Source organism: Tursiops truncatus, chromosome 17 (assembly GCF_011762595.2).
Source record: "Tursiops truncatus isolate mTurTru1 chromosome 17, mTurTru1.mat.Y, whole genome shotgun sequence".
Taxonomy (NCBI): domain Eukaryota; kingdom Metazoa; phylum Chordata; class Mammalia; order Artiodactyla; family Delphinidae; genus Tursiops; species Tursiops truncatus.
Window position 1 is genome coordinate 37,965,369 of NC_047050.1, and position 27,557 is coordinate 37,992,925.

The following is a 27,557-nucleotide window of genomic DNA, read 5'->3' on the forward strand; positions in this document are numbered from 1 at the left end:
GGAGCAAAAAGGAGAAACCAAGGTAATAGCAGTGAAATACAAAATAAAGAATGAAGTATGAAAGGTTTTGTGAATGAAACTGACAAGAATGAGCAGCTGCTGAAGATGGTGAACAAAAGGGGAAAGTTAGCCAGTATTCATGGTTTCTAACTTGATGGTCAGGAAAGATCAATGGTATAAAAGCAGGGCACAGAAAAGATGAACCAAGTGTATGGGGAAAGATAACAAATTTGATTTTTGATATTCAGAGATTCTATCCACCAGAACGCAAGGGTAGACGGGAGAGGGAAACACAGAAGATGGAAAAGGAATTGGGCAGGTTATTAAAAGGGGTAAGATGTACCTCATAGATAGAAATGAAGTGATACAGGGGTATATTTTCCTCTGATTAAGGAAGAATACAACAGAGTAGAAAGAACAGGGAAAGAATCTAAGGGAGAGGGAAAGAATTTAGAAATTAAACAGGGTGGTACTGACCTCAATGAAGGAAGTAAGAAAAGCAAATTTATTGATGAGGGATGAATAAAAGCATTAATCAGCAGTCCTGAGAGCCCAGAAGAACCTGGACAGCATGAATGAACACTGGTTAGTCGTTTCTGATTAGAAACTGTTTAACTGATGACACGTCTAAGGAAACTGTCCTGCAACAGGCATGGGTCACGCTCTCACTTGCTCTCTTTCTGCCACCATCTTGGTTCCACGTTCCCCGCACAAAATGCCTGGTGAAGCCACAGAAACCGTCCCTGCTACAGAGCAGGAGTTGCCACAGTCCCAGGGTGAGACAGGGTCTCGAACAGAATCTGACAGTGATGAATCAGTACCAGAGCTTGAGGAACAGGATTCTACACAGGCAACCACACAACAAGCCCAGCTGGCAGCAGCAGCTGAAATCAATGAAGAACCAGTCAGTAAAGCAAAACAGAGTCAGAGTGAAAAGAAGGCACAGAAGGATATGTCCAAACTGGATCTTCGACAGGTTACAGGGGTTACTAGAGTCACTATCCGGAAATCTAAGAATGTCCTTTTTGTCATCACAAAACCAGAAGTATACAAGAGCCTAGCTTCAGATACCTACATAGTTTTGGGGGAAGCCAAGATCAAGGATTTATCTCAGCAAGCACAGTTAGCAGCTGCTGAGAAATTCAAAGTTCAAGGTGAAGCTGTCTCAAACATTCAAGAAAACACACAGACTCCAACTGTACAAGAGGAGGAGAGTGAAGAGGAAGAGACTGATGAAACAGGTGCGGAAGTTAAGGACACAGAATTGGTCATGTCACAAGCAAATGTGTCAAGAGCAAAGGCAGTCTGAGCCCTGAAGAACAACAGTAATATTGTAAATGCTATTACGAAATTAACAATGTAACCATCTGAAAAGAGGGCCTTTTTTGGTGTTTCAAAAGAGTAACTGCAGCTGGGTTAGAAATCTGTACTGTTTTTATCATTAATAAAGTTATGGCTTCTTGTTGGATGAAAAAAAGAAAAAAAATCTGTCAAACTGATATTAACATGTCACTTAGCATCTGGTAAGACTAATAAGTGGTCTTCCATCAAGTAAGACACTAAAATCTCTTTAGAGTATGTAGCTACAGTCCTACTGTTAAATATACCAATCTTTCAGAATCAAAGCATCTGGTAAGTTTAATCACTTTAATAAACTACATATGACACAGAACAAATAATAATTTGCCAATAAAACTGGCACAACAATAACTACAAACACAACAGGCAGCCAAGAAGGGCTTACTGGAGGAAATATTCTCAGTATAAATTGTATGCCTAAGAGAAATATACTAAACAGTAAATTTAATTTTCTTTTATGAAATCATCACATACATTTATTTTGTTAATACTGTACTATACAGGTCCTCGATAACTCTTTCTAAACAGAAATCTTAAATATGAGCTGCATTTCTTAAATCAATGTTGACAGAATATCAAACCCATAGGATGTTAACAGCCATACACATACACATACACATACACACACACACAGACGCACAAGTATTCTGCAGGCAATACATTTGGACAAAACTGGATTAAATTGCAGTAAAGCAAGTTTCTATTCATCCAGGGCCTTTTAGAGCTTTTAATATACTAATGTGCAGTTGAGCTCCATCTGGGAGACATTCCCAAACTTATTTGACACTTTTTAAAGGCAGGCCTATTAGTGGCTTCTAGAATTGTGTCCACAATATATACCACAATTTTGATAAATACTAATGAGAGAAATTTTTAATTAGATTTTAACAATAAGATTTTAAAGCTAGGGAAATAATCTTTAATTGTATCTATGATGGATCCAAAATATTCCAGTATAATAAGCTTGACATTCACCCCAAAAATCACAACATCCAAAACAGAGCCAGTAAATGTACAATTAAGTGACACTAAGTAAATATTTGATTAAGAGACTGATAAAATTTGACTATTCTGACTGACTCTAGCAAGGTAACTCAATGTAAAGAATGAGGTAAAAAAATAAATGCACTATAGGTAGTATTTTTCTCTCTTTTAAGAAAATGTAAATCATAGAGTATTCACAAATTAATAATGATGCCTAATAAATTAAAGTTCAATAAATTCTACTCTTAAACGTCTACTTTTTTGATAAATCAAAACCCCGTACTTATAGTGGGGTGAGGACACAGAAAAAAACAGTACTGTTAGTTCCAAGTTCCAAAAACCGTTATTCCAAGATATTTTTGAACCCAAGCGATTTTTTTAACATATGTAAAAGTTTATAAATATAAGAAATACCAAATACATATATATACTTACCATTGTATCAGAATTAAGAATCTGTCTCATAAATTCCAAAAATGAAGATGCAAGTTCACCCGTGTCTTTACTAAATGTGCTGACCACTCGTTTCAGTAAACTATGCAGAGCATTACTGTTTTTCCTTAAAGAACTGTAAATAAAGAAAATAGGCAATTTCTTAAAATTTGAGCATATAAATCTGGTATAAGAAATGAACTATCTCAGGACTTCCCTGGTGGTGCAATGGTTAAGAATCCACCTGCCAGTGCAGGGAATGCGGGTTTGAGCCCTGGTCTGGGAAGATCCCACATGCCGTCGAGCAGCTGAGCCCGTGTGCCACAACTACTGAGTCTGCACTCTAGAGTCCGTGACCCACAACTACTGAGCCCGTGTGCCACAACTTCTGAAGCCCACACACCTAGGGCCCATGCTCTGCAACAAGAGAAGCCACCACAATGAGAAGCTCGTGCACTGCAACAAAGAGTAGCCACCACTTGCGCACAGCAACAAAGACCCAACGCAGCCAAAAATAAACAATAAATAAATAAATTAATTTTAAAAAATGAACTATATCAGTTCAGACAGCCTAAAATTTAGTAAAATTAAAATTTTACATTTCAAAAAATGTAAAAAAGTACTTTGGTGTTACCTGTCACACAAACTATTTAACAAAGCATTTTTTATAGTTGATATCTCCTTTTAAGGATAAACTTCAAAAACACTGAAAGAAAAAATTTTCCCCCAATAATAACGCTATAAAACTCAGCAAAATAAACTTGCAGGTTCCCTTTTTTACACTTTTTATAACCTGAGGATTTCTCTAACGTGAGGTTATAGCTGTCTCAAAAGCCTGACCAGAAAGCCTAACTTATGTAACTACAAAGAATGATTAACTTTATGACATTGTAATCTGACAGAAAGAAATTAAGGGTACAGAGTAGGCATCAGCAAACTTTTTATGTAAAGAGCCTGATGATAAATATTCTAGGCTTTATGGGGTTATACATAACTCAAATCTGTTTCTCTCTATACAAAACATCAGTCTCAGTCACAACTACTCAACTGCTGATACAGTGGGAAAGCAGCTGCAGACAACACATAAATACTGGCTATGTTCCAAGAAAGGCTGGATTTGGCCTGTGGCCCACAATTTACCAACCCCAATATAAAGAGATTTCAGCATAAGAAACAATCACGATATGTATTCAAAATCATGACAATATACAGCCCTGCTAAAATTATTCTATGCATTTACACAGTTCATAGTTGATCAAAAGAAAATTTCAAGATTTGGGTAAAGCAATACAAAAGAGAGAAAGAAGACTCGTGCTCTTGAGAACTTGATAAAATAATAAAATGGACAAGGCACACGAACAGGAATGATATTAAATACAGAGATAATACAATTAATGGAAAAAGTAAAGGTTCAAAATTGGACTATACCAATTACTAGCCTCTACTTATAACCTTAAGAAAGTGAACCTTACTTATACGGTCTATCAAAAACTGGGGTCCACTACACACCTTTTAGAATATCTACAATAAAAAAAAAAAAACTAGCAATACCAAAATCTGGCATTTTGCTGGTAAACTTGTAGAGAAGTTGTCTATAAAAGGGTAGCACACTGGACTGCTGGGGTGATGTAGATAGCTCTGCATGGAAATGAGATACTAGACACATGACTCTACTCATTTGTCAAAATCCACAGAACCGTGTATTATAAAACATGGGTGAGGTTACAAAGAAAGGGGGAAAGCTAGAATCAACCTTCTGATATTGTATTACAATCAAAGTATCTGTATGGACTCATTTAAAAAAATACATACAGACAGGGACTTCCCTGGTGGTCCAGTGGCTAAGATTCCATGCTCCCAATGCAGAGGGCCCAGGTTCGATCCCTGGTCAGGGAACTAGATCCCACACACCGCAAATAAGAGTTCACATGCCGCAACTAAAGACCCCGAATCCCGCAACTAGACTCCACATGCCTCAACTAAAAGATTCCACATGCCGCAACTAAAGATCCCACAACTAAAGATGCTGCAACTAAGATCCAGCGCAGGCAGGCAGGCAGAAATACAGAAAGACAGACAGGCAGACAGACAGATAAATGGAAAGATATTTTTTAAGTACATACATAAAATAAGTAGATGAAAAAATAAACGTAGATTTGTGTATATGCATGATTTAGGACACATATATTTCCCAGCTCTAGCCAATAAGAAGAACCAAAATCAGTAACATAAGTTGAACAACAAAATAAATAACAATAGTGTTCAATTATTATACAAGAAAAAAAAGTCCATGAATCCATATTGATATACCCAAATAAGTAAATAAATGAGGGAAAAGTGATGAGTTCTTTCTTACAGAAGGACAATTAAATGAGAAAGGAATGAGAAAAATAGGAAATCACTATTAGAACACCACAGTAATAACTGCCACATGCCAAGATTCACTGATGGACAGTAAAATGAGTGGACGAAAGTTCTAAGTAGAAATAGGACATTTACATAGTCTCAAAGTATATTCTTCAAAATGTTTAGTACTTAAAAACAGAAAATTAGTAAGTTGGCTGTGCAGAATCCTGGCAGACAGCACCTCAGTCAAGTGACCGAGGTTAATATCATCACTAATACACTATGTATTTCCTGATATGATGTACTCACAAAGGTACACTGCCTCTGTAGTATCCTTCTCAATAAAGCATAATCTCAATCTAATTATGAGAAAACATAAGACAAAACTAAATTGAGGAACATTCTACAAATGCTCTCCAAAAATGTCAAGGTCATGAAAAATGAGGATACAGGAGACAAAGGATACATTAAAACTAAAAGCAAGGTAGGATCCTATCTTGGATCCTGAAACAGAAAAAGAACATTACTAGAAAAACTGGTAAAACCTAAATAAATTCTGTATTTTAGTTAATAGTATTATGCCAAGCTTAGTTTCTTAGTTTTGGTAAATATTCAATGGCTATATATGACATCAACACAAGGGTAAGCTGGATGAAGGGTATATCTGAACTCTGTACTATTATTTTTGTAATTCTTCTTAAAGTCTAATATTATCTCAAAAATTTTTTTTCTTGAGTGGGGCCTGCTTCAGGACTAGATGAAAAGTATATAGTGATCTGTTTATTTAAAAAGCCAGATCATACTACACCTCTGCTCAAAACCTTACAATGGCCCTTATAAGTAAACCTAGAGGCCCTTGATGATCTGCCCTCCCCACACCTACCCATTACTTCTCTGACCCTAGGCCCTATCATTTTTCTCCTTGCTTACTCACTTTAGGAGCAACCACCATGGCCTCAAGGCTTTTTCTCAGACAAGTTAGGCATGCTATTTGCAATGGCTCTCCCCCAGGATATTAACGTTTCACTCACCTCCCTCAGTTCTTTGTTAAAGGGCTACCTTCTCTGTGAGGGCTTCCCTGATCACCTCCCCATACTTCATTTAAATGACAACTCTCACCCTCACTTTGGCACTCACTATCCCTCTGCCCTACTTTATGTTTTTCTGTAACATACTATGTATTTTATTTACATGTTTAGCATGTGTCTACCTCTAATAGAATGAAAGCATCAAGAAGACAGGGATTTTTTTTTTTTTAACTAAATCCCCAGCACCTAAAACAGTGTCTGGCCCAGAGAAGAGGGCATTCAATAAATATTTGTGGACAAAATGTTCCTTCATAATGTCTACTATGAACCAGGTTTCTAGGTGCTGGTGGGAGTACAGTCAAGCAAATAGTCCCTGTCCTTGTGCAGCTTATATTCTAGTGAGGGAGACAACCAAATAAGCAATAAGTCTATATAATGTAATGTCAAACAGTATAAATACAGTGAAAAATATAAAGGGGAATAAGGAATGGGGACACAAAGAATAGGCTATTTTAGACAGGCATTTAGACAGGAAATATATTGATACAGATACCTGAGTGAAGTGAGGAAATAAGTCCTATAAGAATCTAGGGGAAAAGCATTTAGGAAAAAAAAAAGTCTGGAGGTAGGAATGAGCCTGACAGGGAGCAAAACTGAGGATAAAAGAGCTATGAGATAAGTCAAAGAGATAAGCAAGGGTCAGACTGTATAGAGGCTTAAAGATCATTATAGAGTTTGAATTTTATTTGCAGTGCAACAGGAAGCCATCAGAAGGATTTAAGCAAAACAGTGACACGTATCTTGTTATAAGTTTAAAAAGATCAGTCTGAGTGCTAAGAAAATGTATTTTAGGGGGACAATAGTTGAAGTAAGAAGAGAAGATTGGAGGCTACTGCAATGGGTCATGAAAGAAAAGAGTGGACCGGATACAGGTGGTAACTATGGAGGTGGAGAAGGGTCATCAGATTCAGGAAGTATTCTGGAAACATAATGAACTGGACTTACTCATGGACTGGATGTAGGGAGTGAGGAAAAGAGAAGAATCAAGAATCTCGAAGTTTAATATTTACCAGGACAAGCAGGACAGAAACATGTTTGAAGCAAGAATATCAAGAGCTCTGCTTTAGCTCAGTTTGGATGCCCATTAGATAGCCAAGTAGAGATGTCAAACAGATACATGGGTTACTTGGAGCTTAGCAGAAAGATCAGAGCTAAAGAAAGAAAAGGGAATAGGTTATGATGACTTACATGAATCTAGCAGAGCCAACGACATCACATATCGTGCTATGGCAGAGGTATGCAAAGGGTATTTGTGAAAGCACCTAACCCAGCTAGGAATGGCGGAATCAAGGAAAGCTTTTTGGTTTTCTTGTATGTGTAACATATGAGTCTTAAGGGATATAGAGTAAATATCCAGGCACTAGGAAAAAGGACATTCAAGAAGTAAAATTTAAAGACTTTGGTGAGAGATTGGGAGGTGGTGGGGGGGAGAACTTGGATGTTCAGCAGTTGCCATCAACTGAGAGAGAATACAGGAGAATAGACAGACTAAGCAGGTAGAAAAGGTAGCAGCCAGCACCAAGCACAGTAGCTGGAACATAAGTTTTCAACCAATGTTATAAGAATTAATGAGAGGTACAAATACATGTTTCCTAATCCTTTCTATCTCGTATTTCTACATACTGCTACAAATTCCAAGGAAAACTATGTAGTAGCCACTATCTCCCTAGTGAAGAAAATATGAGGGCATGGAGAGAGAGATGGGAGCAGAAATTACACTTGAGAGACTGAGCAGCATGAGATTTACATCATTTCAAACAAATTTCATCTCAGCCATTCCTCTAGAGAAAAAACACAGAATCAGCACTTTCAGCTTTAGGGTCCATAATATCACACTACCATCATCTTTGAAGAACTACAAGTGAATGTACCAACAAAACAAATATCTTAGAGCATGAATTAATGACCCTGGAACAATAAGATTTCCTTGTTAAATACTGCAAGATGCCTGCATTAATGTCTATCTATTCAATTTATATTTTTAATCCTAAAGATTTTATTATTAGCAATTTTCATTGCTAATGAATCTTTTCCATAAACACGAAATTTCTCCACATGAAAGAAATCATACCTTCAACCTTCTACAACAGCTATGAATTAATAAATATGGGGGGATTTAAATACAAGAGTATATTAAATTAGATAAAGCATTACCTTTTTAAATGAAATAATCCATAATCATGCTCTGCAAGAAACATCATTGTTCTGACACATGTCAGTAAACAGCTGTAACTACTCTCAGAGTTGGCTAGCACAGCCAGGAGACAGTCACAGATTGAGGCCATCAATTCTTTGTTTGGTAGAGAATTGGAGAGCTGCTCCAGTTCAGAAATAGAACCTTCAGAAGAGTTTGGCAAAATTAGTGCAATGTCCTGTGAGGGAGGAGGGGAGTTGGGAAAAAACAATTTTTTTAAATGATTGTCACTATCACTTAGCGTTTTTATTTCTGAAATACACAGCAATTAGTAATTATCAAAAAACTATGGTTACTGTCCCATCCCAAACATAGATTCAAACACATTAAGAACAAAGGAGTTGTTTTGTCCTTCTATAAAGGTTAATACAAGGATACACACCTAAAGAAATAAAGACAAATATGTTGTTTCACAGTATTTTACTTTATGAGACCAACGCCTTACCACTTGGCAACTGTGCCTGACTCACAGTATTCTTATTTTAAAAGAACATCTCTCTGAAAAATTGTTCCTTCTGGATTACACTGAGTGTAATTTCTATCTTCAGATGGTTAGCTTAGTACTTTTGGTACTAAAATATTTTAAATTACTGTATTATTCATTCATTTGAATATTTTTTAATTTATAAAGAAAGCATCAGAGAAATAAATTTTAATAAATATATCCATATTTGAATTAAAAACAACACAAAAAGAAATGGATGGAGCAAAAAAAACATTTAGGCACAGTCTTCCAATATTTTCCTGTAGTTTTTATATACGTTTAAAATTCAAGTTTTTCAATGTCAGCAAGTTTACCTAAAAATAACTAAAAACTCACACTACTCTTTTTATAGAAGTAAAGCAGACATTACAGAAACATTTTTAAGTATGTGTTATCGCCTTTAATCACCTCAACACACTGGAAGCAAGTATTCAACTTGGGTTAGAACTATAAAACAAAGCTTGAATAGAACGGAAATATAATAAGGTGAGGCCAGCCAAGAAAGAGGTTTAAGTGATCAGGGCAGCTAGGATGCTAAAGTGTAACTCATCACAGTCATACAACCCAACGTGAACTACATTAACAAACACCAGTTGACTGCACATTCTGAGGTATAAAGACTTAAAATAAGCCTTTTTACCTGGTCCAAAACTGTTTTCTACCAGATCCCCTTTTTGTGAAAACAAGTCACACCAAAAATGTTCCTTCTTGAGTGTTAAATGTAACCAAACTGGGTTTTGGTTAGCTAGAAAAAGGTAATCTTCCATGATGGGATCCTATTAAAAATATTCTGCCTGGAAAAATCATATTTGATTGATTTAGATAGTAGGAGCATTCTGACAAGCTAAAATGCCATTAGGCATAGAAATCTCCAAATATCGCAATAACAATGGGCTCTAAAAGTTAAAACAATTCTCATTAATTCATGGAACTATAAACTGGAAGTCAATAATATAAACAGCAGGAAGAAATACTACTACTTTTAGTCAACGTCTTTATAGATGTTTATAGCACAGTAGTCTGAAACACACTAAAATGTAGTAGCCTGTGACGCCTTCAAAAGTTGTCCAGGGACTTCCCTGGCGGTCCAGTGGTTAAGACTCCATGCTTCCAATGCAGGGGGCGCGGGTTTGATCCCTGGTCAGGGAACTAAGATCCCACATGCCGTGGGGCACAGCCAAAATAGATTTTTTAAAAAATTGTCCAAACAAGAAACCATGGTATTAATTCAACCAATCACAAAACTATAATATTCAAGAGTGAATTGGTGTATAATATAATTAGAAGGAAAATGAACATACTAGACATAACCAACCCCAAAGAATACAATGGCACGTAAAGTAAATATCCAAAGACAGTGTCTCATAAAGAAAATGAAAAAAGCTATTCAGAGAAACCTGTGAAGTACAAAGTCAAAGAAAGTTATATAGCACCAAATCATTTTATTGTTGGCTCACTGGTCAAATTTATCTCCCTAAACAACAGTAAGAGTAATGAAACAGATGCGATCTCTTTGTTAACAGACAAGATTTACATCAAGAGAAGCTTTTAAGAAACACATACACACAAAAAAAATTTATAAAAATAACTATAAATACCTGATCACAGAGAGACTGCAAAATGGATGTGATAAATTCAACACACTGTTGGCGAATAACACTGTCTCCAGGAGACCGCACCAAAGCCAACAGATCCTGGAATATCTCTGCATATCTTTCATCACCTTTAATAGTTCCATTAATTAGATGCAAAATAGCTAATTTACAAGCTTTGTGTGAAGCCAGAGCATCAAGAAGAGCAAGCAACCTGGTGGTTTGGCTAGTATACTGTTTTTCTTTATCTTCTGAAGTGCTGAAATAAAATCAACACATTTAGTGAACAAAATTCTTGATTTTAAGGCATTACTTAATCATTTGTTTTTCAACACATATCAACTTACACAAATCTTATATAAAACATTTCATTCCTTGGGTATCACAACTTCTCTGGCATTTTACAATGACTATAAAATTTTGTAAATTCAGGTTTTTAATAATGTATTTTCTTAAATCAGAGTACTTCATAGCTCACCTTTCAAACACCCCAATCTTGAAACACGTCAAGATATCTTGCACATGAAATAATGACATAAAGTTTCCTAATTAAAATTAATCTATATTCATGTGTCTGTGTGTCTGTATATATGTATATGTGTATATTTATATGTACACATATTATCTGAGCACACTAAACCCTGGTTTCCAAATTCTAAGTTAAAAAAAATGAATCTGTGTCAAAAGTAACTTGAGGAAAAAAATTTTTAATGCAAAATCAAAATACCTTTGCAAGTCTTCTACAATCAAATCCAACACAGTTCTCATAATCAGAAGTGCAGTTGGTGAGGCAAGGTCACACAATTGAACACAAATACGCCGTAACATATGTTGAATGGGCTGGCAGGTTGTGCCAGAGAAAGAGCGAACTATTTCTTGGAGCAACTTTGCTTGAACATGAAGGTGCATGCTCCACAATTTTCGGGTGTTGAGTGCCACTGATATATCATGTGACTCAATAACCTGTTAAAAAAGTATAATGTGTACGTAGATTTTTAAAAATATTTATTTATAGTCACAAAAACTGTTCAGGAAGAACTGTTATGAAAAGAACATCTTTACTGTATACTTAAAACATTTAATTTTCTGTTATACAATTAAACATTTGCTTGAATTCAATGCATCTAAAAAAATCTTATTGTTCTCAGGTTAGCAGTCAGTAGAGCAGGGTCCATTGATGAAGCAACCTAGTTAATGGCAAATTCTAACACATGATAAAGGTGGGGGAAAAGGATTTAAAAATAACAAAAGTACAAGTACACATAACAGCATAATAAAATTCACATTAACAAAAATTTATTTAAAATGTTACTCCCATATTTCCTTAATGACCAACTTGCTTCAGTTTTATCTCACCCTCATCCAGTTATTTTATGTCTTTCTTAGGGGAAGGAGATGAGGGTTTGTTTTTTTTAAACAAAATCACTGGCTTTTTAAAAAGTGTTATTGCAGTCATTTATAAGATGCATGTTATATGGAAGTGATACCTGAGTTGTTTGCATGGGCAATGGTAGAGGCAGCAGCTCTGAAAGGAGTATGAGTCCAGAAAAAAATCCTTCAGGAACCTTCAAGATCGAAGAAAGAACTTCTTTTAACATTAAAGACCAAGTATTGTTGGCCAGAGTCTCTTCTGAGATTGTGAGCTTTTCATTAACTCCTTGTGTAAAAGTCAGTAATATATCAATGATATCATTCTGAATTTTCTGTTCATCACTATCCAAACGACCTGAGAGAGGGATAGAGCACAGGAGCATGTGTAAAGTCACAAGTGCTGAAGGGACACGCATGTCCTTAAACTCAAAGGATCCACCTCTCAGGAGTTCCGTTAACATAGTTTTAAGAAGAGTAAGTGTGCAGCGAGCCATTGAAATAGTAGTAACTCTGTGAAGGGTGGTCCCCATGTTGACATGGAGTCTCCAAGGCTGAGTCAGAATACTGTTCAATTTTTGCAGCACCCGAATAAAGGTGTCCATTCCTTCAGCAGAAAAAAGCTGAATGACAGCAAGATTCCATTTCAGGTCTTTCTGTTGACCTTTATATAAATAAGGGAGAAAAAAAAAAAAACTCTAATTACTTACATATTAATCATTGGTTAAGACTTTGAATATTTTATTTAATAAATGATATTTATACTAGGCCTAAAAAATAGTAGTTTTTAAGCACAGTAGCCACATTACCTTCAACAGGAGGTGGTGGACATGCCACATTACAGAGAACACGCAAGGCAGTAGTAAGGCCAACTCCTTCTGGGGTCATCAAGTTATCAATATTCTTCAAAAATAAAAATGAATAGAAAGTTTAATTTCTTGGTACCTATCAGGCCCAGAGAAGGTATTAGTTAAAAATATGAGTTTCAAGTTAAGTACTTACATCATTTTAAACTTCTTAACTAAATTTAAAACATGAATAAGGCTAATGAAGTTTATAAAGGTTATATAATCTTTGGCATATGTTGTACCATATATGACATTTTGAACATAAAATGAGTAATTGCAAACACAAGTATATTAAAAAGTACTGACTAAAACAAAGGCTACATACAGATTATGTATGAAACTCTGTGGATAAAGAATTTAAAATAGCTCCTTTTTCGATACTCTTACTATACATCCTCTTTCCCAAAAAGGAAGAAACGACTGATTTTACAAAGCCCTGTGGGTACTAAAGCTCTTTGAAAATTGAGGAAGCATGATGGAATGTTTTAACACTACATAACATACATTTTGAAAAATGCAGATACCACAAGAATCTAGTTATGATGGCCATTTGGGGCATGGCTAGAGGAAAAAGAAATACAGTTGCCTATGTCCTTAGCACCTGCCCACGCTATGCTTCCTGGCAACAAATAGTTGTTTAAGTTGCTTTATTTTTGTAGTTTCCAAGGAGCAGCATATAGATGGCTAAAAAAAACTTAAAAGAAATAGCACTTTAAAATGTTACTAATTCAGCTTCTAAACCTCAGAGGAGAAACCTAAAAATAAGAAAATCCTTTTCCTCATATGTTTCCCACCTTAGGTTATCTTTTCCTCTAATTTCTTCCTTGCTGCCTTTCAATAATTCACAAATTACATAAGGCAGCAGGGAGCCACAGAGTGAAGTTTCAGTCTTAGATCAACTGTCTTTAGTACATCTTAGGATGAGAGTCATTTATAATAACCATAATTAATAGGACAAGGATTTACACAAAAATTAAAACTCTTAATTACAGTATGTATTCAAATTTCTACTACTGAACTTTTTATTGGTTAAGTACTTTAAGTGAAACCATCTGATATTTATTGGATACTTTATATATTCTCCTAACCATGCACAAGTACCCTAAATACCTGACCATCTAAATTTACAGGACACTACTGTACTTCTGCTTAAAAAAAGACCGAACATAATGAAAAACTCTAGATATCATTTGAGGCATAAAGAACAGAAGAATATGATGACATTATAGGAGGAAAAAGTACTCTTAGGGGAGATGGAGGAAAAATGAGAAGGGAGACAAGTTAGTGAAGAAAAATCTGAAGCAGATAAAACCAAAATAGCTCTTTGTTGGTGGGTCAAAACAGCAAAAGATTAGATAATATACATACATTACTTCAATAACACACTGCAGCTCCAAGACCAAGGTGGTTTACACACACAGACACACAGACACATACACAACACATATAGCTCATCTGTTGAATGAAAAAGGAGATAATTCAAGGTCCATTCTGCCCCGCTAGTTTAAAACTTTTTATGCATCTATGGGCACTTTTAGCCCTTCTTCCTATGATACACATTGGATCAGCTAAGGAGCAAAGAAAACTTTTCAAACTTCCAAAACTAACAATGCAATGATTTTAATGAATTTTTTCATTATGAATTACTTGAAGTGTATATGCATTTTTCAACTGTAATATTATGAATTATATGATTTTCAACTCTCATTAATTACTTCAATTGCAGATTTAACCATCCCAAATTAACAGAACTAGTCCCCATTGCAATTATCTGGAACTGACTCTACCAATTTTTAAGTACAAATTTTGAGGGAAATTCTTTTCCACTAAAGTTTAACTATAATTATATGTTACATTATCATAGCATTTAACTTTAAAACACTTTTGTAAATGTCATCAAAATGGTAGGTGATAATATTCCTATTTGAGAGGGAAAAAAGTAGGACAGAAGCTGGTAATAGAAAGCAATAAAGTTGTGTGCATCTGTGTTCATTATACACACAATTACATACCCATCTATACCCAGTACCAGTCTATACCCACAAGACGAGTAAATCAATCAAGTACACTTAACTGCATTACCTATACAAGTGATTTAAAACAGTATTACTATATACTACCGCACAGTTCTGTAAAATCAAGGCACTTTTAAGTTTTACTTACCTGTTTAACATATTCAATTAGGTTTGGGATGCAGTTAATCTCAAATCTAAGGTTTTTCAGAGGTTCAAGCCACTTGCCAAGTTCTTAAAAACAAAAACAGTAATTCATAATATAATATTTTAAAATAAAAGCCTTTATAACAAAGCCTTTAAAACAAGGGAAGTAAAGGTATTCTTTTCCTGAGAAAAACCATGGTTTTAGATTATCAGATCCATGTTCATTTCAATAAACTAAATTTTATACAGGAATGAACTTATGTCTAATTATTTAAACAAGCTTTAAAATGAAATGAATGTCCTACTATACTGGCTTAGAAATAAAACAACCCAATCCAAAAATGCGCAGGAGACCTAAATAGACATTTCTCCAAAGAAGATACACAGATTGCCAACAAACACATGAAAGGATGCTCAACATCACTAATCAGCAGAGAAATGCAAATCAAAACTACAATGAGGTATCACCTCACACCAGTCAGAATGGCCATCATCAAAAAATCTACAAACAATAAATGCTGGAGAGGGTGTGGAGAAAAGGGAATCCTCTTGCACTGTTGGTGGGAATGTAAACTGATACAGCCACTATAGAGAACAGTATGGACATTCCTTAAAAACCTAAAAACAGAACTACCATATGACCCAGCAATCCCACTACTGGGCATATACCCTGAGAAAACCATAATTCAAAAAGAGTCATGTACCAAAATGTTCATTGCAGCTCTACTTACAACAGCCAGGATATGGAAGCAACCTAAGTGTCCATCGACAGATGAATGGGTAAAGAAGATGTGGCACATATATACAATGGAATATTACTCAGCCATAAAAAGAAACGAAATTGAGTTATTTGTAGTGAGGTGGACGGACCTACAGTCTGTCATACAGAGTGAAGTCAGTCAGAAAGAAAAAAACAAATACCGTATGCTAACACATATATATGGAATCTAAAAAAAAAAAAAATGGTCATGAAGAACCTAGGGGCAAGACGGGAATAAAGACACAGACTTACTAGAGAATGGACTTGATGATACGGGGAGGGGGAAGGGTAAGCTGGGACAAAGTGAGAGAGTGGCATGGACATATATACACTACCAAACGTAAAACAGATAGCTAGTGGGAAGCAGCCGCATAGCACACGGAGATGAGCTCAGTGCTTTGTGACCACCTAGAGGGGTGGGATAGGGAGGGTGAGGGAGGGAGACGCAAGAGGGAAGAGATATGGGGACATATGTATATGTATAACTGATTCACTTTGTTATAAAGCAGAAACTAACACACCATTGTAAAGCAATTATACTCCAATAAAGATGTTAAAAAATATATATATGTATATATTAAAAAAAAGAGGTTACCACCCTTAGATTTTTGGTTTCTGAAAACTTAAAACATTTACATGGTTACATCTAACTATACTGAATATTTTTGCAGCAATCAACTTACAACATTAAAAAAGAATTATAAAATTGACTGCTCATAAACCAATATAATAACATAATGTTTATTCACCTAATGCTGCCACTGATTCCCACACCCCCAAAAAAGCATACACAAAATGTATTCATTTCTAACAGGATCAAACCCATGAGGGGACATATGCCGAGTGCCTTTTCCCTTATCATGAATTTTAAATTTTATCAATTTCCTAATTTGCCTTTACGAAGTTAAAAGTAATCACTATCACCCCAAAACTAATAACAGCAAGCTTTGTTTATAAAATAAACACATGAAATATACCATTTACTGCAACCGAACTCAAAACTCTCCTAGAAGCTATGCCGTAAAACCTATACTTTATCACCAAAAATGTTTTTAGAAAAGCATTCTCACGTAATAAGTTCCAGACACTTTATAGGAATGAATGAAGGGAAGTGCAAATAGTAGTCACCCTTCCTTGGTACTACAATCCTGAGGATTACAACTGTTTACATCTGAGTATTTTCCTACGGATTTTTAAATTAACTCTTTCATATATGTACAATATATAGTGTTCAAATGAAAGATATAAGGAATAATAAAACAAATACTAGTGTACCCATCACACAGAAAATGTAGTAAGGCATTAATACTACCTTTGAAGACGCTGCATACCCTCCTTTTATAAAGGCATACTTCAGGGGGAAAAAAATCTATTTTCAATATAGAAAATTGAGTGCAGTACCCAACTTTTACTGGTGGTATCGCACATAAAATTTAGGATTAAAAAGAAAAGAGGCCTGGGACTTCCCTGGCGGTCCAGGGCCAGTGGTTAAAACTCTGCACTTCCACTGCAGGGGGAACGGGTTTGATTCCTGGTTGGGGAACTAAGATCCCGCATGTCGTGCAGTGCAGCCAAAACAAAAAAAAAAAGGAAGAAAAGAGGCCACATGCTATCATAACATTTACTCAATGTTATCAAATTTTCTACTTGGCAAGGTCAGAAAGCCAAGAACCAAAATAAAATAATAAAAACTTGTAATTAAATCCCTTAAACTTTTCAAGACTGCCCACATAATACGGTTTGCCATAAACTTCATTCAACATACATTTAGAAAATAATGTTCATGTTCATCATTCTTCACTTGAGAATAGCACGTGTTAACCACAAATGGATTTCTAAGTTGTACTTACAACAGTGTTGTACTTAGAAATACATATATAGAAAACACACACACATGCAAACTATAAACAAAACTGAACTTCTGAGTTCATCTTTAATTCTACTTTGATTAGGAACTTCAACCACCCAGAAATTTCCATGGCTTTTCAGAAAAAGGTACTTTGAACAATTTCCTAAAAATCTTTTTAAGAACACCATATAAAATACCTCCATAAAAGGTATCTTAACTTTCAGAAAGTTAAAAACAGGGTATTACCAGGTATATTATCAAAACATGATAAAGTACTAACTACAGATATTCAAAGGCTTTTTTTCTTCACATATCATAAATGCTTAAAATAACTTCAAGTACCATACCTTGCAATTTAGCATTATTTTCATCTGCTTTACAAAGCTTCAAGAGAGATGCTGCATGCTGTTCTAGCATTTGGACATCACTGGAAGACTGAACCACCACCAAAATAAGTATGCATGCATAATTATAAGCTACTGACTTCTTAGACTTGGAATCACTGAAACAAAATAAGGTTTTAAAGTTTTTGATATGAAAATAAATTTTTAGGAACAATTTTTAACATTGTTTTCTACTTGGTTTTAAAGGGATCAAGGAATTTCACAATGAAACATGACTGACTTCCTGAAAACAGGAAATCGCACTTTAAAGTTTCACCTTCAATTCACCTGAAACCACTACTTAAAAGTATGTAATAACGAAGCACATGCATCAAAATGGAAAGTGAAATTCTATTAAGAAATAAGATCAGAACAATGAAATATTAATAAGTGTACTTCATTAGCAATGAAAGATTAGGAAGTACACTTCATCGGTCTCCTTTAAAATGGTTGTTCACTCTGGATAAATAGGAACAAGTGTGATGAATCAACCTACCACCATGATTATTCAGACTTCCACTAAAGAACTGTTAATATACAGCTAGACATAGAAGTCACTGTTGTTTGCCTTTTACAGGTCCCCCCAAAAGATCCATCACTCAAGGAGTCATATCAAGACCCCGATGCAAAGGATGCCACTGCTTTGCATGGCATGAACCAGGAAGAACATGTTTCTCTTCTCATACACTAAAACCTTCTGCCCTATAGGGCAAGTTCTTGAAAACTACTGTCATTCTCAATCCCCCTCATCCAGTCAAAACACTTCTGAAATCCGAGCACCATGAATAGCTTAGAAGGTATTAGCTTAGAATACCTTAGAATAGCTTAGAATAGCTTAGAAGGGCAGAAGACAGCAAGATAGCCCTCATGACTCTTATGGTATACGTATGTTCCTGTACCTTAGGATTCCCCTCCACAAAAATTAGCAGGAGTACTACAGCTGCAATCTTTGTTAACACCGTGATGAAACTGGAAGAAGCTGCTATTTCATTTATTTACAGCCACATCTTAGAGATTTCACCATTCTAATCCTTAATTCAGAAGTTATGTGTTATGTCAAAAAATTATAGTTTTTATTTTCAAAACACATTCTTTCAAGAAACTACCCCATTAGTGATGTGGTTTTCCAATAAAATAGAAAATTTAAGGATTAAGCATAAAATTACCCTAAGGCTTCTTTGGAATAGTACTCCATTAGAGTAATAAGACTTTGGAGATTTTTCTCAAGACTGAAAACATGGCCAACAGCTGATCTTCCCACAGGATTAAAAGTAATCAAGTAAAGATTGTGAAGAGTTCCCAAGAGATCTGAATGGTCAGTTTCTTCACTGGCTGTACAACGCTGAAAATGGCTGAACAGTTCTGTAATACACTGCAAAGTCTGTGTTGAGTCCTGTAGCCACAAGGCAAATGCATCATCAATAACACCATCAGATTGGAGACCTTCTTCTTCATCTTGATCATAAAGGTGACACAGAGCTCGGATCAACAAATTTGTTGCTTCATATTCTGACATAAAAAAAAGAAGACCCTTTTGTGACTGTGCAAGAAACTTTAAAACATCTTTTGTGGCTTGCAGCACACCAGGGTGTGCACTTGTTACTGGAATTGACAAAAGCAAGGTAACCAACTCCAAGAAGTGATGACTGTGAAGATACCTGTAGAAGAAGTAATAAAATATATGTTAAGTCAGTGTAAAACATTCTTCATTTATTCAATATTCATTAGACAGGAGAGAGGTAAAAAATTTAATGGCAATAATCCTTATCTTCAGCAATATACTGCTTTAACTAAAATAGTACTGTAAGTAGCAAGCCTTCTATCCACTAGGCCAAACAAAAGTGAAAGTTCTGTAAGGCTTTTTCCTAGCATTCAAAGGATGTTTAATAAGTAACTGTGACAAGTTTTCTCTTTCCAGAATCAACCATGACTTTAAAATCTGGGACTTCCTTCCAGGCCACTTATCAAATGCTCCTTCCTTTTAACCATGGTCCTACTCAACCCATGGCATATCGGTATATCTGAATTAGTATATCTAGGGAGAATATAGTACATATACCATAAAGAACTTATAGTATATTCAGATTTACTATAGGTAGTATATCTGAATTAGTACCTCTAGGGGGAAAAAACCTCAAATTATCAATTTTCAGTATTTAATACAATAGACTCTTTTATCAAATCCAAGAACCATTTTTTTAGTACCCATAGTTTTAGTAGAAAAAGTCTGAATTTACCTAACACCCCTAAATAGACCCAACTGCTACTGACAGAGTACTTTCACTGTCCTAAAAATACTCTGTGCTCCATCTATTCATCCCTCCCTCCTTCCCAATCCCTGGCAGTCACTGTCTCCACAGTTTTGCCTTTTCCAGAATGTCATATAGTTGTAATCACATAGCATAAAATTGCCTCTTCAATCAATTTCTGCTTAAACTCAGGCTTCTGTCATGATAAAAACACCTCCACTAACTTCTTACCACAAAGGTGAACATTATTATGCTCTAAGAGCATCCTTAACCACCTCATGGAATGTTCAGAAAATAGTTAACATGGCAGGCCTCAGAATGTTTATTCTTAGAAAGGCCTGCTTGCAAGGTTGGCCCTTGGCTGGCCTCTGGGGACCTGGATTTTGGGAGGGTTTCCGCCCATCAACTGGTAAGAATACTCACTGCACCTAAACTGTTTATGCAAATAATATGGTTTACGCTGAACACCTGCTTTCCTTTTGGGAGTCTGGAATTCTGATACATGCTAGGTACTGGGTGCCTACATGGCTATCCCCCAATAATAAGCTTGGATGCTGAGATTCCAATGAGCTTGCTCAGTACGCAACATTTCACACATGTCACAATTTGTTGTTGGAGGACTTAAGCGGGTCCTTTGTGTCTAAATGAGGAAAGGACTCTGGAAGTTTATGACTCGTTTCCCCAGGCTTCGTCCCATGTACCCCTTCTCTTTGCTGATCATGTTTTGTATCCTTTTGATATAATAAATCGTGGTCGTGATTACAACACAGTCCTGTGACTCCATCTAGCAAATCTCGGGGGTTATCTTGAAGACCCCAACATGGTACATTAATGAACCTTGCCGTCACTTCAAACTAATCCTTCCAAAATGTAATTATTTATTTCAAAATTCACTCTCCCTCCTAATTTACCAGTTTCTGTCCATAAAACCACAGTTCCAATAGTTACCTTGGCTAGAAACATCAAAGCTCCTTCTTACTTTCTCTTACTAGGTTCAGTTGCCAAGTCCTAGTAATGCTTTTTCACAAACTCTCAACAGTAGTACAATATCTGTCTTCCCATTTTCTGTAAATGCCACTATATCAGGCCAAGTACTTAGCACAACACCTACCACCTAGACTCTTCAGACAGGCTTATCTACCTAATAACTCCAATTTCTCTTCCATTGCAATACATCTTGTAACTATAATATAATCTTAGAACACTACTTTGATCATACCAGATCTGCTACTCCAAAATATTCGAGATCTTCCCACATTCTAAAAACAAAATCCCTGGGAATTCCCTGGCAGTCCAGTGGTTAGGACTCAGTGCTCTCACTGCCAGGGGCCCGGGTTTGATCCCTGGTCAGGGAACTAAGATCCCACAATCTATGCAGTGCAGCCGAAACAAAAACAAAAACAAAAATCCAAATTCCTTAGTGCACAGCATTCAAAGCCCTTTATTTCCTAAAGTCTGATACCCAAACATACCTCCTCCAATTATGGGGGAAAAACAAGACTTAGTAGGCCATTAATTACTCGTTTCCCCTCACTGACTATTTGAGAGCTTCACCCTTTTCTTATACTCAGTCACCCTCAGTGCATGACTTCAATTCCTACTTTATCAAAAATAGGATCAATGGGCTTCCCTGGTGGCACAGTGGTTGAGAGTCCGCCTGCCGATGCAGGGGACACGGGTTCGTGCCCTGGTCCGGGAAGATCCCACGTGCCGCGGAGCGGTTGGGCCCGTGAGCCATGGCTGCTGAGCCTGCGCATCCAGAGCCTGTGCTCTGCGACGGGAGAGGCCACAACAGTGAGAGGCCCTCGTACCGCAAAAAAAAAAAAAAATAGGATCAGTGAGAAGTGCCTTGTCTCCTCTACTGTCTCCACACTACAAAGATATCTGTATTTGTATACATATAAGGTTTCCTTTCTCTTGTTCAAAGCCAAACTCCTACTTTGTACTCTTGACCTCATCTCCTACCAGACCTTGCTTTAACAATTATCATCTTACACTCCTGTAAGAACTCAAACTAAGGCAAGATCTGATAGTTTCAGCTAAAAACAGGAATGGATAGGTACAGATTTTAGAAAGGACAAGTACTGATTTTCTGTTAATGCACTATGTTCCAAAGCAAGGCAAAAAATAATCACAGAAATAAGGAATAAAATAATAAAAATGCAACTTTTGCATTTAGTTGAAAAATTATTTACAGGCAAAATGCCAAAAAAGAAACTCTCAAAAATTAAAACAAAATTTTAAAAATCTACCATGGGTACCTAATAATGGCAAAACTGTACCAATAGATAACTAGAGAGTTAGATGGCAGAAACAAATGGCAATTAAACCTTTAATATATCTTTAACCAGGACTGTAAAATTAATTTAGTAAAGTATCAGTTTAATCTACAATGTATTACAGTGATAAGGTACAAAAAGGTTTACACTGAAAAGCTCTCTCCTTCCTGTTCCATCCTCTTTGTACCACCTTCCCAGAAGCCACTCAGCGGTTTCTCATTTATTCTTGCTCACAGACATGCTTATATAAGCACTGTTGTTGATTATTACTATCTTTAACTTAAGTTGCTACTACAACTTTAAGTATTAACTAAATATAGCTCACCCACAGTAACATATTTCTCAGTTCCACTTATTTTAAAATATCAAGTATCCTTGACCTACAGACAGAGTAAAAAAAAAAAAAAGAAACCAACCACATAAAATTGCCTCTAATGACTGGTAAAATATATTTCCCAAAGCCAAAAATGTCTTACCTAAAGAGAACAGGGTATGGATCATCCCTCTCTGGTGGTCCAGTAATACGTGCCATTGTTGGGAAAGACTTAACAGGAGGTTGGATCATTGTGTGAGGTGCAGTTTCCATTAAATGAAAAACTTCCTCTAAGAGGTTAATAAGCTTTTCTATTTCCCCTTCACTTATATTTGAGGATTCCAAAAGATCCATATCCATTGAAGCCTCTACCTCATTTTCATATTCTGGGTTTGTTCTCTCAAGTCCAGTGTCTGTATCATGATCAGCTTCACCGTGGTTAGGAACAGAAGAAGTCTTCTCTGCTAAATGGTCACCAAGTCTTTTAATCTCTGACAAAATTTCATAGAAATGGCATTTCTGAAGAATAGCTGAACCAGCAGTGACAACCCTCACAGTCTGATCTAAAAGTATGAGCTCCAGCAGTTTTTGATAGCCACTTTTTTCACTCTGCCTACTTCTTAAAAATGCTTCCATTCCTTCTGTCATACTAATGACACTGTCCAAAGCTTTAAATGCATTTAACTTAAGGGAAGATGAGACATGATCAGCAAACAGGAGCTCAAATAATCCACTGATCACTCCTGCTTGTAGCAGTCCCATGACTCCTTGGGCCCCACATTCTGCCAGTGAGGACACTAATTTGGTCCCAGCTTTGAGCTGTCGGACATTTAAGGCAATGGGTTGGCGAAGGGCTACTTGTAAATTTAAAGCTTGCATGGTCCAGTCTATCAACTGGCCAAGGGCGTCTTGTTTTGTGTTTTTCAATTGCAAATAACTTAATCCTTTTATTATTAAACTTGGAATTTCTTCTAAAGCTGTTACCCATTTTGCACCTCTATCTTCTTGATACAAATCCAACAGTTCAGTTAACTTCACTGAGGCTTCTACTGCCCCTGAATTTTCTTTATCTGGACCTTGATCCTTCATTCTACTGATTTCAATTTCAAAAGTAGTCTTGTATGGACAGCTGAAGTATAAGAGTGGTACAAGCTCCCTGTCATATGGATCATACGTCATAGGAGGAACTGAAGCTAAGTCTTCAGCAGTGTATTCAACATCAAAGTTTGGATACTTAAATGTTTCACGTTCCAAGTCAGCAATTCCATCTTCATCACTGGAAATTTGTTCATAACCGTCATCCCCTGAAAATCAGTTTGAATAATATTTAGTTGTTACATCATTGTTGTTTAATGCAGACCAATCTGGTTTGTCAAAAAAATCATTTAATAGTGTGGCAAAAAATAAAAATTAATGATTTCCTCAACAAAATTAATTTCTGCCCCAACATCTTATCAACAATTACTAACATTTTATAGTTTCTAATAGAATAATTATGGAGAAACTTCATAAGCGAAGTTTTCTATTATATCTGTTCAGCTTTACAACTAACTCTGCTACAGATCTTTTCCTCACAAAATTAAATTAGAAATGCCTCAAAAAACAAACCAAAAATACCTCTTTCAGGAGGAAAGAAATTAAGCTTGCCCTCATAAGAGAGTATTTTTAAGATGGAAAAAATAAATTGATAGGCCAAAATTATTAAATTAACTAAGAATTAGTACCATAAATACCAAGTTACATCTATTATTTCCAGAAAAAACATTCTATGTTCTTTTTATAACATGAGTTTCATATTCCTTCACTTTCACTTCTCTGTATTTACCTGTCACACAGTTTCCTCAGTTCTGTATTATGTTTTTAGGGAAAATCTGTTCATATAAAGTGCTCAGCTTTGCCAAAACAAAGAGTTTTCATATTATGACACATGCAGCTTTTTCCTCTATTTATTAATACAGGACTAGAAGTAATATAGGACCAGAGATGGAAAACTTGTTGGTTTTACTTTTTAACACTACTATTACCTGGCCATGGTAAAACAGAGATGTGCAATTACAGCCTACAGTATTCCTCAAGTAACAGCCCTCTTTTGACATTCTTTAGCTCAAAACAATTTAGCCATAGCAATACACTCATATTTGAAAAGGAAGGGCCTATAGAGACTTGACTCTGGAATAACCACCAGATGTCTTCTGGTAAAAATCAAATTAACCAGCCTCATTCTCTCACCTTCTCTATTAAAATGTCCTCTGATTAACAAAGCCTGCATGAAATCTAACTACTACTTGCCAGTCAAACACAATAAATCTAAAAAGGATTTTGTGGTAATCTGGAAATGGGGTAAGCTAAAAAGATTATCACTCAATAACCCAATTATTTATATTGTGTAAAAGGGCCACTGTGATACTAGAATGGTCCTCTCTCTCACGTAGAATGATGCTCACCTGTACTATCTTATAAAAGAAAAAGGCAGATAATCTGTCATTTTACATAAATACTTTAACACTACATTCCATTTATTGGAGAAATTAAGAGCCAATTAGCTTAAGTATCTCTTTTTGCTTTCAAAGGAAAAATAAAGCCTAACTAAAGGACTGCATAATGCTGCCATATGTCCCTGTGTAATTGAGATTTTTCCTTCTGAATTTCTAAAAATAATGTAGCATTTTGCCAAAATATCTAGGTGGCAGACATCTTTAGCAATTCCACCCAGCTGAAAACACCACTCCTTTACTCTCAAAACAGATCACCAAATCCCTAATCACCATGTATTTGCTGCATATTCCTGCTTCCCTGGACAAAGCTGATGGTATCAAGGGGCAGCGATACCATAGCAAGCCAAAGAGACTCTCTCTCCCAGAAAACTGGATCTGGATCTGAGACACAGCCAGGTAGTTTAGACTGGCTGGTTAAAGAGAGGAGATTAAAGATGTGGGGTGAATAGAGATATAACAATTCGTTAACAGAATATAAATTAGCAACACAAAACAAAGAAGAGACGGAAATCCCAGCTCTAGTCAAGTCTTAAGGCCCAGCTACAATCTGACTCAGGTTTCTTGAAAGCCATTTATCTCTGCTACAAATTCTTCTGCATTACTAAAAGCTACATCAAGCTAGTTAGCACTTAAAACCAGAAGTCCTAGCTAATTTAACCCACCTTCACCTTCTTCATCTTCTTCACCTTCTTCCTCTTCATCTTCCTCTTCCTCCTCAGGGATACTATCTACTGTATGGCGATCATCCTCATCCTCATCCTCTTCTTCCTCGACATCCACATCATCTTCATCATCTTCTCCTTCTTCTTGTTGTTCCTCTTCTACTTCTCCTTCATCAGAATATTGACCTTCCTGAGGAACAGAATTCCGATCAGGAGAAATGGGCTCAAAGTAATCTTCTCTATGAGGAGCATCCTCTTCCTTGTCACCAGACACTGAAAAATTGAGGTTTAAGGCACAGATTATTTTAACTGTTTAAATAACATGAGGCAGAAGGATTGGATACTGCAACTACTTAATGACATTTTGGATGATTTAGTTCATAATTAATAAAGTATGCTTTATTAATTATTAATAAATATTAATAGTATTAAACATACTTTAAACAAAGTATTAAATAAACACAGCTCATAATTAATAAAGTATGCTATATTATGTTCTAATACAATAATCCTCTTCTTTTTTAGCTATTAAGTAACTATACAGATTTTTATCTCTTCCAATACCTACTGTTTATTTTTACTGGTGCTGTTCTGTACATACCACTATAGCACATTAACATTTTATTTTCAAAGTAATGTTGCTTCAGCTTCGAATTAATTAACTGATTTTTTTTTTTCTTTTAACAAATTCACTTGCCAACAAAAAAACACAAGAAAACACTGCGCAGAACGGGGGCAGAGGATATTCATCAAGATTTGATTACCAGCATCTAATTTTTTTTCTTTAATCAAAAAGTACTATTAACATTAATCAAGAGGGGGAAAATAAACTATCACTGATATATTTCTACCTGGCAATGGCATGGGATCATCCTCATCATCATCAGGTGGAGGGGGTCCTGGTGGAGTTCTTGGTCCCCTTGGCTGTGGTCTTGGAGGGCTTCCATTAAACTGATCTTCCTTCTCTCCATCAGCTAATTTTATTAGAAAAAGAAAAAGAACTTTCAAATGAGTAAGTATAGTGAAATAAATGCATGACAAAAATGCTATTCATCATTTGAGTTTTCATCTTCAGAATTTATTAACTTTTTCCTTCCTGACGTGTAACAGAAATTTTGCTAATTAGTTTATAATGGGAAAGTTAGAATTTTTGATGTCCCATATACCAAAATATAATGTATGTAACTCTTGGGCATTATCCCAGAAAAATGGAGACTTATTTTCCTGCAGGAAGATGTACATGAATGCTCATTATAGCTTTATTTGCAAAAGTCAAAAACTGGAAACTACCTAAATGTCCTTCAGTGATTGAAGTTAAATAAATTATGATACATCCACACTATGTATTACTACTCAGCAACAATAAAGAATGATGTAATACACACAGAAAGTAGATAAACTTCAAAGAAATTATGCTGAATGAAAATAGCCCATCTCAAAAAGATCCCAACTTCATGATTCCATTTTGTAACATTCATGAAATAATATAATTACAGAGACAGAGAATAGATTAGTGATTGCCAAAAGTTAGGGACAGGTGGGATGGGTTTGCCTGTAAAGGCATAACACCAGGGAATACTGTGATAGTACAATCAAGTCTCTTAATTTTGGTGGTGGTTATGCAAAGCTAGACATGACATAAAATTACACACACACACACACGTATACATGTATAACTGGTGAAAGGTGAACAAGCTCTACAGATTGTAACAA

The 27,557-nt window shown here is 35.8% G+C and overlaps 1 protein-coding gene and 1 pseudogene across 4 annotated transcripts in view; one reads left to right on the forward strand and one right to left on the reverse strand.

The window, feature by feature from the left end:
* The window catches only part of VIRMA (vir like m6A methyltransferase associated), a 61,466-nt gene that overhangs the window by 13,739 nt on the left and 20,170 nt on the right, over positions 1-27,557 (reverse strand). For 3 of the 4 annotated variants that reach the window (XM_019925128.3, XM_019925130.3, XM_073794593.1), the window contains 12 exons: positions 26,696-26,818; positions 25,845-26,117; positions 22,851-23,991; positions 19,013-19,504; positions 17,811-17,965; positions 14,859-14,941; positions 12,657-12,750; positions 11,967-12,511; positions 11,207-11,442; positions 10,486-10,738; positions 8,364-8,581; positions 2,779-2,911 (listed from right to left, as the gene is read on the reverse strand). In XM_019925128.3, coding sequence (XP_019780687.1) covers positions 2,779-2,911; positions 8,364-8,581; positions 10,486-10,738; positions 11,207-11,442; positions 11,967-12,511; positions 12,657-12,750; positions 14,859-14,941; positions 17,811-17,965; positions 19,013-19,504; positions 22,851-23,991; positions 25,845-26,117; positions 26,696-26,818 — 3,746 coding nt within the window. The remainder of the gene's footprint in view (positions 1-2,778; positions 2,912-8,363; positions 8,582-10,485; positions 10,739-11,206; positions 11,443-11,966; positions 12,512-12,656; positions 12,751-14,858; positions 14,942-17,810; positions 17,966-19,012; positions 19,505-22,850; positions 23,992-25,844; positions 26,118-26,695; positions 26,819-27,557) is intronic. The other variant, XM_019925129.3, reaches the window with a different exon arrangement.
* On the forward strand, positions 716-1,309 carry LOC101323745 (nascent polypeptide-associated complex subunit alpha pseudogene; annotated as a pseudogene).